A 19,911-nucleotide genomic window follows, 5' to 3' on the forward strand; every position below is an offset into this window, starting at 1 on the left:
CTATATAAAATGCAAGGATTATTATAACATTTGAAATACATATTATTGCATCTTAATTGAGTGGCAAAGCATTTTTTAATTAATTTTTTTAAGATTATGCAAAATATTGTAACTTAGTTAAACTTGCTGGTCAATGAAGCTAGCTTTTCTGCGATTTGTAAACACTTATTTCTTTCATTTCAGTTCTCTCTGGACTTTATCAAGGTCAACCTGGGAGGTAAGAATGATGTGGTTCTCAGTTTGAAAATCAATGGAGCTTTAAATGTGTTCGATCGTAGAAATTACAGCCTCTCGTCTATGCTGCTGTCAGCTTCTCCTCTGGATATTCCTACTTTAATTCCAATTCTCTACTCTTTCCCCTTCCCTTTATTAATCTTCCTCTTTAACTAATTCTCTTTTAAATGTTGCAGGTACGGCCTCAATAGCCAAGCGACAAAAAATTCCAATAACATTCTGTGTGACTTGAATTCTCTGACTGTTCTCATCTTGCCTTCCCACCTCTTGCTGTCAATTTTCCAAACAGTGGGAGTAATCTTTCATTATCAATGCTCTAAATCTTTCAGAAATTTTGAAAAAAAATGTTTTTAAATGTTTGAGGATAGACAATGATAGATTATTCCTGCAGTATGATAACAAGTGGGAATTAAGTTGATGTTTCTGGCAATGGAAGATCAAAATTGAGTTGCTCCACTTTGGGATCATGGTAGTTGTAATACCTCCGTCAGACAGGTCCATAATAGTCTAAGGCATGCTTGGTGACAGACAACCAACCTGGTTCATTGGCAAAATGTGGGGGAGCAGACCAGTCGCTGGAGGTAGGGATTTTTCCATTTTGCCCCTGCTAACCATATAAACAGAAGTCCAAAAAGTAGGGTGGTCCCAGCTAGACGAGCAACGGGAAGCTTGCTACACTGATTACCATCCGCATTAGCTGGCTGGACTGTAGCAATAATTCAATGCATATTCTGTGGTCCCCAAGACTTGATTCGTACCAAGCTGAACCTTGTCCCTTTGGGATTGCATCCCTCTGGGAAGGTAGTATACATTGCATACCAGGCAAACAAAAAAGCATGCATAAGTGGAACTCTTGGCGGTTTGGTGTGGAGCCTCTTAAGCATAATGAATATTTTCTTCTTGTCAGATTGACCAAAAAAAAAGAACTTTGAAGACTTTAATTAGATTTTTTCCCTGAGTTCAGGTTGGGTGAAGCCACAGTCTGGGAGAAGCCGAATGATGACATTGTAACCGGTGCTCAAACTAATTGGGACCTTGTAGTTTCCTTATTTTGGTGGCACAGTCTATATTTGTATTTGCCTAAACTGTTGGTGATTCCAACAAAGTGCTTTGAGGCACTTCAAGGTGAGAAGGCATTATGAAAATGATTTTTTCTTGTGTGCTTGGAAGCTACTTTGAATGGTGGGAATTTGAAGGTGTCCAATTACCTACAGTGAAACAAGTGGATTGTTGGAGCACCCTGATTGAATGAATAATTTGGCTTTGTGTTATTGTTAACTCAGGAAATGCTGTCCTCAGTGTCTTCTGATCAAACAGAGATAGACTAGAGAAACCACGAAACAGAAATGGTGTTTAATCAGAATTGTTCATCAGTTTGCTCTCAAAACAACAACAACAAAATTAGATTTATAGAGCGCCTTTCACGTTGGGCGGATGTCCCAAAGCGCTGAACAATCAGATGTCGGGGCCCGAGCATGGGGGAGGGGTGATGTAGGGGTGAGGGAAGGCAGAGAGGTGGGAGGGAGACCAAAGGCACGGTCGAAGAGAAGGGTCTTGAGACCAGCCTTGAAGGATGCAAGGGAGGAAGCGAGGCGAAGGGACCGTGGGATGGAGTTCCAGAGTGTGAGGGCAGAGAGGCTGAAAGCCTGACCACCGATGCTAGGGCTGATCGGGCGGAGACATGGAGCAGGCTGGAGCCTGATGAACCGAGGGAGCGGGCAGGTTGGTTTCTGCTAATGAAGCTCCCCATTTAAACCATCAACCGGAAACATTTGTTACAATAACTAATTAACCAAACAAAAGCTGTTAAAGTGCCCAAAGAAAATACAAGTGGAATTTAGTTGTCTTTCTCCCCATTCTTTCACTGTAGTGCCTAAAGAAGAATCGCACAATGTTGTTTTAGAAGCTTCGGAGCTTATTATGTGTGAATGGTGCAATTCACGAGCATTACCAGTAGCTTTTTTGAAGCTAACACCCACTGCTTCCCACAACTTACGATCTTCATTCAAAATGAACAAGGAAAAGGGGGTCTGGTATGACTCACAGGGGGACAGTAAGTACAACCCACTGTATTGTTGAAGATAATAAAAGTGGCACATCCACAGGAGTTAATGTGTGTACCTCCAAGGTCTTATTTACTTCATCTTAAAGTGTGTAAAGCAGAATGCAGTTCAAGCCACATATGGTTTATGAAAGCAGTAGTGTAATAATTTTTAAAAAAATATATGTTTTGTGACTTCCTGACTGACCTCAGTAGTCTTTCTCAATCTATTCATTCATATGCAACAAGCTAAATGCTTCACCGAATCTCAATTGAGTATTGGACTTTACATCACTTGAAATTGATCTTCATAGCAGGAAAGCTGCTGAACTTACTTTAAATTGTAGTTGCAGTATTTTTTTCTCGAGTACCCTCGTGCTGCTGTCAGTTATCTAATCTGTACCAGCGACTCCCCAGTTTACCACTTTAACTGACCTCAAGCCAGTTTTTATTTCTATCTACCGATTTTTTTTACCAAAACAAATGCGAAACTCTGGCAACTTGTAGAAAATAAAACGAGTGAATTGTCATTTGTCAAGAATTAAAAAGATTTAATATTGGACCTTGTAACATTCCATGAGCATTCCTGCTGCCTCTTTCATGTATTTTGTTACCAAGCTCTTCTACTTTGTTAGTAATTTGGTGCTTGTGTAGAAAAGTGTTTGGTATGATTTTCTGTACTGTTTCTTTAAAACTTCTTCTGACTTCTTTTGTTTAACTTTAGGTTCCCCCCCACCCCATCCTAGATTGGTGTTTTTCCCCCTCGCCCCCGTTCCAGATTAACTTTGGAGAAGGGGGAAGGAGGAAGGACAAAACATGATCAAATGGATTATAAACTAAATAGTGATTACTGTGCTGCTGGGATTGTGAATGTGTCCTGGGTGCTCATCCTCCAGACACAGGGCTACACTTGACCAGAATACAGTACCTTTCTTATTACAAAAACATCACAAATCTTCAGCTGTTAGCACCAACATGAAATGTCCATCCTTACTGTTACAAAGTTTGTATTGGGTGATTGGCAAATGTACATTTTAGTTGGTTATAACGCTTAAGATATAGAAACATCGCAGATCTTGGCTACTCCTGTATTCTGAACTGGAGAACGCAGAAGTCTGGTTTATCTATTGAACCGTGTTTCTCGTACATTTTGTGTATTTCAGATGATAATGAACGTTATGTTGTCCTGATTTTTGAAAGTGCACCGGACAATAGAGCAAATGCTATTTTTGAAAGGATTTGTATGGAAATTGGGAAAAAGAACAATATACCGGATTTTTTTGCCAAAATTTCATTTCTAGAAGCAAACCACAGGATTGATTTTTTTGCACACAACCTAGAAGAAAATAACCCAGGAAACATCTTTTTCAAGGACAATAAGGTAAACATTATTGCTGTTAAAACAAGCCATTCCACTATCATAGCATTCGCACCTTTTAGGTAAAAGCAAGACAAAAAGGGAATATGAAATAGATTTGGGCCGAGAGCTTTGTGGGTTTTGAGACTCCAAACCACGTTATCTGTTTTACCTGACCTGAAACAGTGCCATTTGATTATTCTTTTTTTAGATGCACTTCTTGGAAAGCAGATTGTTAAGAGCATCTGAGATTAATTCTCTGTTCTTATGTGGGGACACAAAATAGTTTAGAATTCTTGTAACCGTACTATGTTAGAAGGAAAAATGCCACTGGGAAGGGAAGGAAAAAAAGTGGTGAGAGAACTAAACCTGACTAGCAATAATCCATCTTTGCTTAGGACAACAGTTGGTTGTAAACCCTCTGAGAAGTTGCCTTGAGAATTGTACAATATCTAATGCTGGAGCCAGCTTGTTTTTCTTAACAGGATTCCTTATTAAAATTCCTTATTCCTGTTAAAATTGCTCGCATGACATAATTCATTACCAAAGGAAAATTGTATTTTACAACTGGATTCCTTACTAAAGAAAAAGAGAGCCTGCTTCCATATTAGGATTGGATTTGTGTATTTTCAAAATTCTGCACAATTTTAACATAATGGTTTTAAGACTAAGGCCATGAAATATTTCGATCCTCATATTGGTGCAGTGATATGCCTACAAGTTATCTTGTTAATAACTGACTGGACACAGTGTCCCCAGCAAAAGCAAAGAAATAACTCAAGCCCTTTTAAAATAGCTTTATTAAATACTAATCCGAAAAACGTATCCCATATTTTTGACTGATGTGATAGATGTGCTGGATGTTGGCCACAAAAACAAGTTTTATCACTTTGCTTCATATTGTCCTTTGCTCTTTTGGATACTTAGACATTCCAACCATCGCTTCATGATGGAGATGATCTGGATTCCCGTGACACGGCCTCCCGTTATAATGGCGTGGCAGTTGGGGTCATCAACTAAGCTCATGTGTTATAACAATGTGTCATAGTGTGGTCGCTCGGCAGCACTTCCACAATTGTCAGGGTCGTCACTGATGTCTCAGAGCCATTGTGCTTGCGCCGGAAACCAGCCAGTCAGTGGCAAGTGCTCTTGAGCATTTTTGGTGGTTACTGTGAACACCATTGATGTCTGGAGGCCTGCTATGCCTGTGTGCCGTACCAAGGAAGGCGGCCACTCAGTGCTGGCATCAGTAAACTGTGGTTACTGGGATTGCACTGAAAATCAGTGCACCATCTCACTCAGCCTTATAGGTTTAACCTTAAATTAAGGTGTCAGCTTGGCTCAGTTGGTTGTACACTTGCTTTTGAGTGAACAGGTTGTGCGTTCAAGCCCTAGATCGGACTTGGAACTCATATTGTCCTTTGTTTGATAAGATCTGAAAATGTTGCAAAAAATCTTCAAGGCAAGGCATCAACAAGCTAAACTGGGCTTGTTTTCTTCCATTTCTGTTAAAGATTAGATCTTTCATTCTTGAAATTCTGCTTTATTTAGCCACCGTTACATTGTCTCTAAATTTAGTAAACACAGGGATATCAAACCAATGGTCTGAGTGTAGAGTGTAGAGAAAAGAATGATGAAGAATAGTTAAATATAATAACACTTGCATAATAGCCTGGAAACGAGAGTAGGCCATTCAGCCCCTCAAGCCCGTTCCGCCATTCTATTAGATCATGGCTGATCTGTACCTCAAGTCCAATTCCCTGCCCTTGCCCTGTATCCCTTTATACCCTGACCTAACAAATATTTATCCATCTCAGTCTTGCAGATGTAAATAGAGAGTTCCAGATTTCCACTACCCTTCAAGTGAAAAACTGCCTCCAGGTTTCACTCCTAAATGGCCAAGAAATGGTCTAACTTTAAGATTATGGCCCTTGTTCTGGATTCCCCACCAGAGGAAATAGTGTTTTTGTATTTACCCTATCGAATCCACTTATTATTTTGAAAAACGCAATCAGATCACCCCTCAACCTTCTAAACTCAAAGGAAAAGAGACTAAGTTTATGCAACCTGTCCTTATAATTTAACCTTTTAAGCCCTGGTATCATCTTTAATTTGGTCACTCAATCCACGACTGTTTGTGGGAGGGACACTGTTGTGCGCAATTGGCTGCTGCATTTCGCCCACAAAATATACAGTCAATTCACTTTACAGTATATTTTGTGAAGCACTTTGCGACGTCTCGAAGACGTGATAAAGCGCTATATCAAATGCAAGGATTATTATTATAATAGCATCTTATCACGTCAAAACATCTCAAAGTGCTTCTTCTGAAGTGTAGCCTTCATTACAACCAGGCTCGACTGCCAACTCTCTCCAAGCCCTGTCATGGGGATCAAACTCACAGTCTTCTGACTCAGACGAGGGTGCTACTTTGTGAGCCAGGAATACACATGTCTAAAGAGGTTAGCGCTGAGGCACTCCTGGTATGTGTCTTACAGTCATCATGTGTGCTTAACCTGTGGAACATTAGGAATAGCTTTATTTAAAGCTGCACGCTTCCCTTGTCTCTGTATTTCTATATTTTGCTACACGTGACCTGTGTTTCTTCAAATCTTGCATTTTAGATCATGACAAAATATTGTTTGCGGAACACAACGCATTTAAATGATGATGATTTAGGATCATCGCTTTCGTCTTTCACGGGTCCTATTGAGAAGTAAGTCTACTTAGAAACATTGAAGGCACTGCATTTCGAAGTATGTGTTCAATGAAAGTATTCTGGGTTAAAGATAATTGCCCTGGAGGTACTTCAGGTCAGAGTTTTAACATACTATGTTGTGTACACCTTATTCCCATCTTTTTCGTAATAATGTAGCTAAATGTTGATGACTTTGTATTGAAAAAGATTTTTTCCCGTGATGTTTGTTTATTTTTTATGTTGAGAGTATTTTCACATCGGGAAAACATCCCAAGGCCCTGGACAGTCAAGGATTTGAGCTGGGGGTCGGAATCGAGCAGGGTGGGGGACAAGCGGGGTGAAGGTGGGAGGATGACCAAAGGCATGGTCAAAGTGGAAGGTCTTGAGATGTGCCTTGAAGGAGAAAAGGAAGGGGGTGAGGCAGGATGGTTCTGGGTTGGAGTTCCCAGAGTGGGGGCAGAAAGGCAGAAGGCCTGACCGCCAATGGTGGAGTGGGCAGGGTGGGGGACATAGAGCAGGCCTTGCCCTGTATCCCTTTACCAACCCGCCAAATGCGATCTACTAAACCCTTACCAAAAAGGGGGTAAGGTTTAGTAGGTCACATTCGGGGGGTTGGTAAGGTTTTAGTAGGTCACATTTGGCGGGTTGGTAAGGTTTTAGTGGGTCACATTCGGTGGGTTGGTAAGGTTTTAGTGAGTTGGTAAGGTTTTAGGAGATTGCATGTGCCAAATAAATGCAATTTGTTGTAGGGAGGCGCGAGAATGTGGAGGGCTTGAAAAGTGAGAACGAGAATCTTAAGCTTGATCCTTTGGCAAATGGGGAACCAGTGAAGCTGGGCGAGGATGGGGGTGATCAGCTCACTGAGTTTAGTGCAAGAGGGGACATGAGCTACAGAGTTCTGAATAATCTGTAATTTGTGGAGGGAAGAGTTGGGAAGACTAACAAGCAGGGAGTTAGTGTAGTTAAGTCTGGATGTAATGAAAGCGTGGATGAGGATCTCGATAACCTGAGTGAAGAGGCAGTGGCAAAAACAGTCAATTTGGTGGAGCTGGTGGAAGGCAGAGTGGGTCACCGCACGGATGTGGGGTTTAAAAGACAGTTGAGGATCGAACAAGACACCAATGTTCCGTACTGGTTCGGTGAGTTGGAGTGTGCGTCCACGAACAGTGATACTGTCAGCACCTGAGGTGAGGAGGTGCTGACAGGATCCAAGCAGGAGGCCCTCGGTCTTGTCGATATTCAACTGGAGAAAGTTAGACTTTGACTTTTAGATTACATGCGGTGTTTGAAGTCATTTACTTCAGCTCTTTGCAGTGAATGGTTCGGGTTTTACTCCATTTAGATGGAGAAACCATTAAGATTATTATTCTGATAGCTGACGCTCGTTGTATTCTTTTATTTTCAGGTTGATAGTCTATCCACCTCCACCATCTAAGGGAGGCATTTCTGTGACTAATGAAGATCTGTATTGTCTGAAAGAGGGAGAATTCCTGAATGATGTTATAATAGATTTTTATTTGAAGTAAGTTGTTTTTATCAGAAATGTGCTTCTTTGCCTAAATGTGTTCTTTGTCTTTTAATCTCTGAATTAATGTGAGGCATTATGTATATCTGCTTGGGGCAGCTAGGTGTCAGCTTGGCTCAGTCGGTAGTGCTCTTACCTCATGACTCAGAAGCTTGTGGGTTTAAGCTCCATATCTCCATGAGCTCATGGTTCAGGCTTGAAACGCCAGAGCAATTCAAAAAAAGGGAAAATTACTTTTCCCTTTTTACAGTAAAAAGGAATCACTGGCAAATTATTTTAATTTCAGATGTGGGTAAATGTATTCATACTGGCTGATGGTGTCAGCCTGTCTCAGCTGGTAACACTCGTCTCGGTCAAAGGGTTTGAGGCTCACATTGGGAGTTTGAGCTCACAGACTAGGCTGACATTTTCAGAGGTGTTGTCCTTCGGTTACACCATGTCTGCCTGTTCAAGTGAACATTAAAAATCCCACGGTGCTATTTAAAAAGAGATGGTAGAGTGTCCTAGCCAACAATCCAAAATGGTCTGTGACAGCCCTGATGGTGTAGTGGGTAGAGTTCAATCTTTCGGTTCCGAACTGAACGGTTCAATTGATCTGTGCTGTATTTGCTGTTCCCAGAGGCAAAGTAGGTCAGATCGAGTTCCTGGCCCAGCTGTCTCCCTCTACTGGTTGTGCACTTTTGTGGCAGCTGGATAGGGAAAGGAGATGGTTGATTGTGACCGCCTCTGCAGTTGAGTTACTTGCCAGCACTCGTTGCCATGCCCTCTTGGATGGGATAACTGTGGAACTGCAACCCATCAAAGGAGGGAACCAGAATCGGGTGCTAACGGAGAGAAAATTAAAAAATAATTTGCAAACACTATTTTTACACGAAAAGGTCATTCACCTGGTGGGACATTGGTGTGTGACCGTTGTCTGCTGCATTTGCCTACAGTAACAACAGCAACTTGCATTTATGTAGAGTCCTTCACTCACGGTACCATCTCAGAGCCGTTAACAGGCAAATATACGGTTGTTACAATTAACTGAAAACTGAGATTTTTGAGACATTTTGGTAGAATAAAATTGTTAAATCGAAATGGATGGGTTATTATCATTATTTGTTGGAGGTCTGTTCTCATCTACAAATCATTGCAGGGTCTGGCTTTTGACTGGTGCTTGGCATATTATAATTAATAATAATCCTTGCATTTGATATAGCGCCTTATCACATTTTCGAAACGTCTCAAAGCGCTTTACAGAATAAACTCTAAAGTGATTTGAGTATATTTTGTAGGCGAAATATACAGCTGCCCAGTTACTATATATACTGTATATATATTCAGTTCCTCAGTTCAATATGTTGTTCCAGCTCCAATGTTAATTTTAAATAAAAACATTTGTTTCACCATTGTTCGCTAGTCATCCTCTGCTTTGCCTTGTTACTTCAGCATTTCGTTAATTTGTGATACTTATTTGTGTTCACAAGGTGGCGATGTCTCAGATTGGCTGCAACATGACTCCACCTAGAACTAGAGGGTGATTAGTTCTATTTATGCACAGCCTAGTGGCTAAAACCGGAATAAAGCAATGCTGGTGAAATGATGAAATTAATGGTGAAACGTTTTTCATTTAGGCAGAAGAAAATGTTTTCCTTGAAAATGGTAGTTACTGGTGTACAGAGTGGGTAGAATTGACACCGCCTGACAATTGGATTGTAAAGTTTCACATATGATTAATAATTATTGTTGCATTTATTATAATACCTACATATTGAACATTTGAAAGAGTATGAATTTTCAGTAAAGTGATGTGACTATTTGTGTGCAAATGACAGCCAATTTCAGTACAGTAATGTCCCACCAACAATAATGAAATTGACCAATTTTAACTGGAGGATTGGTGGCCAGAATACCGGGAAAAGCTCCCTTTGCCATTTGAATAATGTCATGAGATTTTAACATCCACCTGAACAGACAGATGGGACCTCAGTTTAATGATTCATTCAAAGGACTGTACTTACGACATGGCAATGCTCTCGCCAGCACTGCCCTAGATTTGAGTTTCAAATTCCCAAGGTGAACCTAGAATTCAAGCTGAAAGTGCTACCAACTGAGCCAGAACCCTTGGTTCTCTTGGTTATTTTTGTGAAAAAATCCACCAAAGAACATTAACTGTTGCTCAAGCATAGAATCCAAGCATAATCTTTATTCCTTCTGGCATCTAGATAGGATTGGGGTGGTAATATATATGAGTGGAGTCCTGTAGCTCAGTGGTTGAGCACTCGCTTTGCAAGCGAGAGACCTGAGTTCAATTCCAGGCAGGGCGAAACCTTGGGCAAGTTTCCTTACTCCACACGCCTAATAATAATCCCTCCAAAAACAAAACAATAATAAATTGGTCATTTTCAATCCATTACTGTTTGTGGGACATTGCTGTGCGCAATTGGCTGCCGCGTTCGCCCACAAATATACAGTCAATTCACTTTACAGTGTGTTCTGTGAAGCGCTTTGGGATGTCCTCCCGACGTGAAAAGCGCTATATCAAATGCAAGGATTATTATTATTATTATTATTATGTATTTGTGTGCGCTTGTGTATATATAGGAAAATGACATGAGCAGAAAATGTATACTCTGTTGCTTCAAATTCTCCTTAAACATACAAACTTTATAAGTAACTGAAACGATCAAAAGTAAGTGTGGATGGGGAGGTCGAGAGAGGGCAATGTCAATATTGCAAGGCTTAATATGAAGATGAATTCTTGGCACTTGGACCTCAAATGAGAAGTGGGGGAGACCTGGTATTCAAAACTAAAGCTTGTAACAAAGAACCAGTATTACAGAAGTCAGCTCCCTCACCTGCCACATGTTCATTTGTGTGTGTTCTGTTCTAACCCGTTCTGCAGATTCTTGGTGCTGGAAAAGATGAAACAACAGGATGCGAACAGAATACATATTTTTAGCTCCTTCTTTTATAAACGTCTAAATCAAAGAGAACGACGAAACCTTATGGACCCACCCAACCTGTCGTAAGTAAATTGAAAATCAGGATCATGGCATCCCATTTTCTTCTCTCTTCCTTCCTCTTCTCCCCTAGCTTACTACTGTTAATATGAAGATTGTAATACCACATACAAAGACATGCAATTGGTTTTGTAAAGGTCCCTTATGTTCTCCAAACCTTCTTTACCATCCTTTCAGCTCCTACCAAATAAAAGCTCCTCAGTTAATGTTGATACTGTCAATTTATATCTGAAATTTAATATATGGATTTTAAATGTTTTGACCACATTTTAAGCTTGATTAGTACTTCTGGCTTCCCAAATCACCATTGAAGATGAGCTATATATTATCTATGTGCTCCCTTTCAAACATTTGGTAGAAGTATTAAAAGTTCTGGAACTCATAGTTACAAATCAACTTTGCTCTGCCAGTGTTAAGAACTCTGGGGCGCAATGTGTGGAGGGCTCTAAATAAATGAAAGCTGCTGTTGTTCAGTTGTATTTCCATTTCCCTGCAAAGGAAGTATTATGGCTGCATTTTGAATAATGTCCACAGTTATTCTTCCATTTGCTATAGCGCCTTATCACGTCTTCGAGACGTCTCAAAGCGCTTCACAGAATGTACCGTAAAGTAATTTAACTAGATTTTGTGGGCAGAGTTGTTCACATTTCTAGTTTATTTTGATATATCTATTTAATTCAGATTTGAGGTTTTTTAAAAAAAAGGTTTAAATGCTGCAAGCTAAAATTCCAAGTCAACACCGCTCATTGCGACTTTGATGTGTCATTTATAGTGTTAAAAATCCATTAGATGCTGACGTGTATTGCTACACATAGCATTGATTAGAAATTCAGCCCTCTGGTATATATTTGTAGGCCTCTATGAGCCATTTGGGCTCCATACAAAGTGTGTTTCTTTGTCCTGGTTAACAGCATTGTATGGCTTTCTGCTGAATACATGTGCTGTGTAACTTCAAAGCATCTTCTAATGCGTATCTGGCAGGTTACCACAGCGACGGCATGCAAGAGTGAAAAACTGGACCAGACACGTGGATCTCTTCCAGAAGGATTTTGTTTTCGTTCCCATTAATGAAACGTGAGTATCCAGCCACCCATTGGGGGTCATAATTGTCATAAAAGTCTTTTATGTTTAGGGATTGGTCAGCATTCTGATAACTGATGTCCTCTCCCTTCGAGGGAGTCTTAACTGTTTCAGTCTTAAAATGAAACCCACATTTTGATTTTCTGGTCGGACTGGTGTGTCTCTAACACACACACACACACACACACACACACACACACACACACACACACACACAAACACACATAACTTGCTTACGAGTTTTCAAACTATGCTACTGAGAGTTCCACTGTATATGCTTTCCACTTGGCCTCTCTTCCCAGAGTGATGCGGTCTCATCACCTCATCCCAAAATAATAAAATCATTCAGGTCTCATTTTAAGATTGAAAGAAACTCTAAGGAGAGAGAACATCAAAAGTTAAAAAAGAAATACAGTTGTGCACAATTTTAGAAAATTCTTTAATTAAGCCTTCACGTTTCTACCGTTCCTTTTAAGACCAGTGAATTTATAAGAATTTTTCAAAAATTCTGCATGATTTTTTGTTAAGCTTGTAAGGAAATGTGGGCCTCTGAACTTTCGTGACCCAGACATGTGCAATTATTCCACATGAAAGAATTTTATTAGAATTAACTATTCTCCCAATGATGATTGTGTTCCACTTGAGAGACCATCATCAGCATTCCTACAATAGAAGTTTTACTTTGAAAACCAGTTGATGATGTTTTAACAACATATTTCATCTGCAGTCCTGTGAATTGTTCATTGAATTAAACAAAAGGGATTAATTTAATAACAAAACTGACAATAATGCATCATTGCTTTTCTTTTCATTGCTAAAGGGCCCATTGGTTTTTGGCTGTGATTTGTTTTCCTGGCCTCAATATTGAGCCAAATACAAATTCCCAGGAAAATGAAGGAATGCGGCATGACAGTCCTGTAGAAGAAGAGAGGAGCAGTCAGCAGCCATTGTTGCAAGAGGAGGTTGAAGGTTCATCGGAGAACCCAACTGCTGCAAATATCCTAAGCAAGACACCAGACATAACAGACGAAACACCTGACATACATGCTGCCGGCAGCTGTGAGAGCACAGACTTAAATAAACTTAGCACAAGAAAAACTTGCTTTTCTACAAATAAACTTCCCAGTGACGTTAGTCATCCAGATACAGAATCGGAAAACGACCAAAATGCAAGCCAAAAATCAGAAAATGGAACTGGCACAGAGAGTAAACCACTAGGTATCTGGTCTGTTTATCCAATCAAAATGCAAGACAATCATTTTAATCTTAGGGGTTTTGTATAACAATTGTCACGTGCACAGTACTTTTCATGTAGGGAGAAAATTTCAAAGCACTTTTCGAAGACTTGAGTAGGAGAGAGATTGGGAGGCAGGGTGGCGCAAGGCCATGGGGACATTTGAAGAGAAGGACAAGGTTATGAAAGTTGATCCGCTGGGGTTTGGGGAGCCAGTAGAACCAAGCGAGGATGGGGGTGAGGGTGTTGCAGAGTGTTGCAAGAGAGGATGTGTCATTTGGAGTTCTCTGATCTGGAGCTTGTGGAGGGTGGAATTGGGGAAGTTAAATCTGGAGATGCAAAGACCTGATTGAAAATTTTAGCTACATTTGAGGGCAGAGATGTGGTGCCAATGGGCAATATTGTGGAGATTGAAGAAAGGCTTAAGATCGTTGTCTTAACATTTAAGATTGTGCAGAATTTTAGAAAATTCTTAAACTCTTCATTTTGAACTCAAATACCTCAAATGTTTGCACTACCTTAGAGGACACTTCTCAAGATGTTCCATGTTTCTAACAGAAAATGTTTGTTCGTGGCCTTATCGCCCATTTCTTTTAGTTTTCCTGTTGTCGCTCAACTATAGGCACCAGTTACCTGGGTGTCATCTCCTCTAATAATAATAATCCTTAATAATAATAATCCTTGCATTTGATATAGTGACTTATCATATCATTGTTACATCTCAAATTAGGTTCTACACAGGACCCTCTTAAAAGTTGGAATTTTGTGCCATTAGAGATTGTACCGGGTTAAAGTCACCCTTAGCTGAAGTGAATTGAGAATTGGTGCTCAGAGTGGAATAACCTGACAGCAATTGCTGCCTGTGCTTCACATAAGAAAGCCAGCTACTTGTACATAGCCAGCACTGCAAAACTGCATCCAGCAGAGGGGCGGGGAAACAACCACACAATGTGTCATTTGAGGGATCAGTATAAAATGAGCAACTGTGGTTTTAAATTCCAGAAATTGTTTTTAATATAGCCTGTTCTGACCAGTGGCATTTTCTCAGTAGTTACAATTTGAGGGCTTACTGCTAATTACTGGCAATTTAAAACTGGTGCTGATATGCATTGTATTTTTCTAAACAGATGCCTTAACGAGAATCCAGATCAGCTATACTGACGAACACGATGATTCTTTTGACTTCATGGAAGATCAAGAGTACAGCCAGGTGGGCTTCCATTTTGTTCAGTGCTTTCATCACACCAGGCAGTTTTTTGCGGATAGGGATGCGTGTAACATCCGATGGTGTTGTGTAAATCACACAATGCCTTCAGGTTTGTTGCGTTATGTGCAAAAATATTAAGATTTATTTTGTGATTACTGCTAAATAAATAATGTCAAGAGGAGCTTTACTGATGGTTTTGTTCTCTCTCAGCCATCCCCCGTTCCTGGAACCTTATTATGTTAGAAACAATTGGGAAAATAAACCAATCAGATCAGTGACTAAATAAACCGGTCACTGAGTTTACACTGCAGCGACACAAAGTTTATTAGTGAAACAATCTTGTCCAGTATCATTTCTGCAGTGCAATTTACCCCTAATGATTTCAAGCCTGAAATCAGATTCATACTGTACTTATCATGTCCAGTCAGCAATATAAATAGAGCAACAGGCTTGCTGTTGAACTAAACTTGGTAAGAATTGTGCCCTCTTGAAAAGACTGAAGTCGTGTCAAAGCATGTAATTGTGAACTCTGTTCAATTTTAACTACAAGTGTGTAGCTAATGCATGAGAAGCATTTTAAATATTTAGCCTTAGCATTATTTTCCCTAGTTAACGTGGTCATGATGAATGCTCTGTTCTTATAGTAGCTAGGAACTGTGTATACCTTTGTTATGGAGATTTGCTTTTCAAACAATTGTATAGGTGGTGTTTCTGTACAGTATATAACTTACACATATTGCGAACACTTTTCAACTTCCAGTGCATAATGAGTATGAAAAAATACTAGGTGATCTGTGGAGCAATATTTATTGAGGATTGCAGATTAATTTATAGCCCTTTTTTTTGTGTACTAATTTTCCAAATGTCGTCTTCTGCTCTTACGGTCACGATTAATGTAGTAGCTCAACTCTGTGGAAAATCCAAAATACCTTTTCCCCTTTGAGAAATTTGAAACCATACTCTGATTTCCTTTTCCTGGTCTCCGAAAGGCCATCTCACAGGCCTCTATTGTTGGAAACTTAAACATTATGTTTTTTTTCCTATAGTGAAGCTGATAGTGCTCTCAACTCCCTCTTGTCTTAACGTAATAATAATAATAATAATCCTTGCATTTGATATAGCGCTTTTCACATCTTCTAGATGTCTCAAAGCGCTTCACAGAATAGACTGTAAAGTGAATTGACTGTATATTTGTGGGCAAAATACTCCTGAAATATTATGTTATACAATCCAGTGGGAAATAGTCTTATTTTAGGTGTTTGTTGGTAACACTCTCACTTCTGGGTCAGAAGATTATAAGTTCAAACCCCACACTGGGACTTGAACTTACAATCTAATTCTGGCGCAGTATTGAGGAAGCACTGCATTATCAGAAGTGCTGTCCTTCTACCTGTTCAGTTGGATGTTAAAAAGATCCCTTGGCACTATTTATGAATAGGAAGGTATTTCACCCTGCTGACTATCCTGGCCAATGGTTCTTGAGATAAATTCATCATTTGCCTTATGGCTGTTTGTAGGACCTTGCTGTCACAAACATGACTTTCACATTTGCCTAAAAAAAGAGCAGTCACTACACTTGACAATAACTGTAAAGTATTTTGAGTCATTTCAATGCATAAGGCACCTTAGAAACTAAAGTTCTTAATTTTAAGTAGATTTTTCAGTAGAAGTTATATTAGTGTGTTCAGTTGATTGCAGTATTCATTGTAGAGCTTATGCTGTGTATAGGAGGACAATAATGATGCTGGGAGTGTGGCTGAGGAAAGCTCTTCAGAAAGTGTGCCATGGGGTCAGCGACCTTCTAAACAGTGAGTACTTGAGTATGAGTGAGTATGTATTGCGTGGTGGAAATAGACCCGTCTACTTCCAAGTTGGGAACTTTCCTGTTATCTCTGGGTAAATGTATTGCCTGTTGTGATAGTGAGAGATTCAGGTGAGAGAGGTCCTTGCTGCATGCTGATTTCATTGGTCTCAGCCAGAGCAGCCGATCGGAGGGCTACAATTGACATCAGCAGCATCATTGACATCAGGCTAGAAAGAAGAGATTCACAATTCATACTTCTGGTCAGCGGGCTATTGGCCGGCAGCCCTTCTGCCACTTTGCACTCACCCTCTCGAACTCCATCCCGCAGTCCCTCTGTCTCACTGTTCAGATTTACAAATGGAAGAATGTCCATTTAGAAAAGATACCAGAGGACAGTTGACACGATGGAACCTTCCTGCAGAATGTGTCTACCACCAGGACAGTCAGAAGACAGACCTAGAATAAATAGTTTGCTAATGTTTTAGTGCAATGATATCACACCAACAAAACCACGATTGTTTCACCACGATTAGTAATTGTGGCCTTTGCTGTGCTGCGGTGCTTGAACCGCAATAATGGCCGGCTCAGGGAGATTTTTTGGAACTATCCTCCTCTCGAAAGGGTTAAATAGTCATAATTCTTCACTCTACACTGATGTGAAGTTTCAGGTGCTAATTATTGTAATTAGTTATAAAATGCAGATTTAGAATTTTAGCAGCTCTCCAATCTCTATAGATTTTAGTCGTTTTTAGCTGTTTCAAGGGAAATACAGTACAATTTACACTGATTTAGTGCTTTTAACATTGGGAGGACATCCCAAAGTGCTTGACATTTCTGGTTGAGCTAAGGGTGGGGGTGTGGGGACGAAAGATGACCAAAATTAGCCACTATGCCCCGAGGCTCTAGAACTCCCTTCCTCACTCCCTTCATCTCGCCCCCTCTCTTCCTATTTTCAGGTCTCAGTTGAAGACCTTTTTTTTTCGACCGCGCCTTTGGTCACCTTCTTCCCCCTCCCCCTGGCTCAGCCCCGGGAGCCGTTACTGTGAAGCTCTCTGAGACGCTGTCCGGCGTGGAGGGCGCTATATAAATCCAAATTGTTGTTGTTGTTCATCAGAGACATAGAAATGTAGGGAACTCTAGGTACTGGTAAGATATAATTTGCCAATATTTTTCAGGGTAAGGTTAGTTTTAGCATTTTTCGCTACCTGAGACCTTGCTGTTCTCTCTTGCAGGCCATGCATTCTCATTATGGATTCTTTGCGTGGACCAAGTCGTACAAATGTGGTTAAAATACTACGAGAGTAAGGATATTTGAGCAAACCTTTCTAAATTCCTTTAATCGTGATTTCCTTAAATCCAAGAGGCAAAGTTTCCATTTTACTCCCTTTTTGGGTTTTGAAACAGGTACCTTGAAGTAGAATGGGAAATGAGGAAAGGTAGGAAAAGATATTTCACCAAAGATGTCATGAAGGGCTCCAATCCTCGTGTTCCACAGCAAGACAACTTCAGTGACTGCGGTGTCTATGTCCTGCAGTATGTAGAAAGCTTCTTTGAGGTGGGTGTACCTTCTGCTTGGGAGAGGGTCGACGTGGATGTGAAACCGGAAAGGGCTTGTTTTTGTGTAACTCTTTCTGCATTAATAATGTATGCTGCAGTAGAACCCCAATGATTAACCTATTACACACTCACGGTGGGGTTGGAATTGCAATGGTGCTCCCGAAATCGAGGATTGCAATCTCTGTCCATGGGTGCTATTCTCACGCTTCTAACACTTAACAACAACTTGCATTTATGTAGCACCCTTCACGCAGGGTAGCAACTCGGGAGTAGATACTTTCATTTGAGCAAAATGTAGATTATCTTATGTTTGATTGCTGCAAATGTATTCAGGTACAGTGTCTCTTAATGTTAACAATGCCGTTCTTTTGCAGCCAATCTTGAAATATTCCTTGCAGAAGCTACCATCTTAAAACTGCATAAATATTTTAGATTTGGTTTTATTGCTGGATATGAAAATCCAAGATAGATTTGGTAATTAGCCAGATTTATAACAATTGTTTTCAATGGCAACCTGAAAGCAATGACCATTATTAATGTAAAAAAACAATACTCCAGCACCACCCTCTTTATTGTTGTTTCACCTTTGTTCTTCTTAGAATCCGATCCCAAGCTTTGAGCTGCCTATGAACTTGATGGAATGGTTTCCTCAGCAGCGAGTTAAAAAAAAGCGAGAAGAAATACGCAACATTATTTTCAAACTATGCGAGGAACAAAATCAGGAGAAGAAAGGGCAGGAGCTCAAAGCAGCGGAAGCACCTTCGTGAGCCATGCCCGCCCAAGGCAGCAGCTTCTTTGGCAGAAGTGCCCGTCATTGTGTTCGGATTCTGTTGCACCCAATGCAAAATGACTTGGATTTATCCTGGTGTACTTTTCCATAGAGGGATAAAATACACTGCGCTGCTGCTCCTTCAGAACATTGATGCACACTTTCCTTCATTCATTCTACAGGCACCTAAAATGAATGTTTATGTACCGTTATAAATATAAAACTATGTACATATGTTCATAACAAATTTTGCAGCATTTGTGATTTTCACTGTTTTGGTTAGTGAGCATTTTGGTATGTATTTTTGTTAAAAGTAATTAGATAGCTTATTATAAGTATGGTCAGATTAAAAGCCCTTCTAGTATAAAATGGACTGGACAAGTTTTTTTTTGAAAAAAACAGGAGCATAAGGAGTTGCACATCACTCAGCCTGTTTGTGAGAGTGTTCAAAGTGGTTGCACAAAGTGGTTATGGTCAGACAACGAGTTAGCTGACTTTCCAACTCTCCCAAAAACTATTTGAAGGGAGTTATGGATACACCTGTATCTGATCCAAGAGTATAGTTCAATTAAGCATTTCCATTCAATTGCACTACCTAGATTGGCTCCAGGCTTAACATTTCCCAGCAAATCGTATTTATCTGGATTACACTGTACTAATGTGATAAACCAGTAGCATCTCTCACAAGCACTGGTATCTTAGTGAGTACTAGTGCAGATCTTTGAACCATGCCCTGTATATTAGAGGCTTTCCTGTACCAATAGTGCTCTAATTTTTAGAATTAAATTATTTTCTCCAGTTTTAATAAGGTACAGATTTAAATCAAACCAGTGCCTTCATTTAAAAATCCTGATGTATTTATTTCCTGGGTGATAGGTGTTCTGAAATTACACGTCAGAAACATTTTGATTCTTTTAAGTGCAATTAAGCCAGATTGCAGTCAATGTTTCCTCAGCAGACGGTTTGACATTGCATTTGTGTCATTTGCTTTTACTTTTAAGGCAGTAAGCTGACGTAGGGTTCCGGTTTCCCATGGAATCCGTGCTTCTAGTGTCGCGTTCAGTTTAATGCTGGAGTTCAAGCTGATGTGAATAAAAGTGACTATCAAAACTGCCAGTCTGTGTGTCCACTAAACAACCATTTCAGTCTTGATTTTGGGGTACATTTTAGATATGAAGAAACTATCCATGCTTATAATAATAATACTTACATTTGACATGTCTTGGAATCTATTCTATTAAGCAAAGTGTTTGTTGAGAGATATGTTTTGTATAATCCATGGTTGGAGTCTTAATGAGTACACAGCAACAACCTCATATGTCCGTATGAACATCTGTATACAAGTAGCAAATCATACATATAATAATCCTTGCATTTGATATAGCGCCTTATCACCTCAT

At 40.0% G+C, this 19,911-nt stretch overlaps 1 protein-coding gene across 3 annotated transcripts in view; it reads left to right on the forward strand.

Annotated features, from left to right (window-relative positions):
• The window catches only part of senp6a (SUMO specific peptidase 6a), a 71,695-nt gene extending 52,074 nt beyond the window's left edge, over positions 1–19,621 (forward strand). For all 3 annotated transcript variants that reach the window (XM_042333022.1, XM_007887801.2, XM_042333023.1), the window contains 13 exons: positions 184–217; positions 2,105–2,287; positions 3,439–3,656; positions 6,257–6,348; positions 7,736–7,852; positions 10,743–10,865; positions 11,842–11,934; positions 12,761–13,158; positions 14,302–14,384; positions 16,110–16,189; positions 17,418–17,486; positions 17,590–17,740; positions 18,342–19,621. In XM_042333022.1, the coding sequence (XP_042188956.1) occupies positions 184–217; positions 2,105–2,287; positions 3,439–3,656; positions 6,257–6,348; positions 7,736–7,852; positions 10,743–10,865; positions 11,842–11,934; positions 12,761–13,158; positions 14,302–14,384; positions 16,110–16,189; positions 17,418–17,486; positions 17,590–17,740; positions 18,342–18,509 (1,809 nt within the window). In that variant the 3' untranslated portion in view covers positions 18,510–19,621. The remainder of the gene's footprint in view (positions 1–183; positions 218–2,104; positions 2,288–3,438; positions 3,657–6,256; positions 6,349–7,735; positions 7,853–10,742; positions 10,866–11,841; positions 11,935–12,760; positions 13,159–14,301; positions 14,385–16,109; positions 16,190–17,417; positions 17,487–17,589; positions 17,741–18,341) is intronic.
• Positions 19,622–19,911: the final 290 nt, after the last annotated feature.

Source organism: Callorhinchus milii, unplaced genomic scaffold, assembly GCF_018977255.1.
Source record: "Callorhinchus milii isolate IMCB2004 unplaced genomic scaffold, IMCB_Cmil_1.0 Scaffold3, whole genome shotgun sequence".
In the NCBI taxonomy this organism is placed as follows: domain Eukaryota; kingdom Metazoa; phylum Chordata; class Chondrichthyes; order Chimaeriformes; family Callorhinchidae; genus Callorhinchus; species Callorhinchus milii.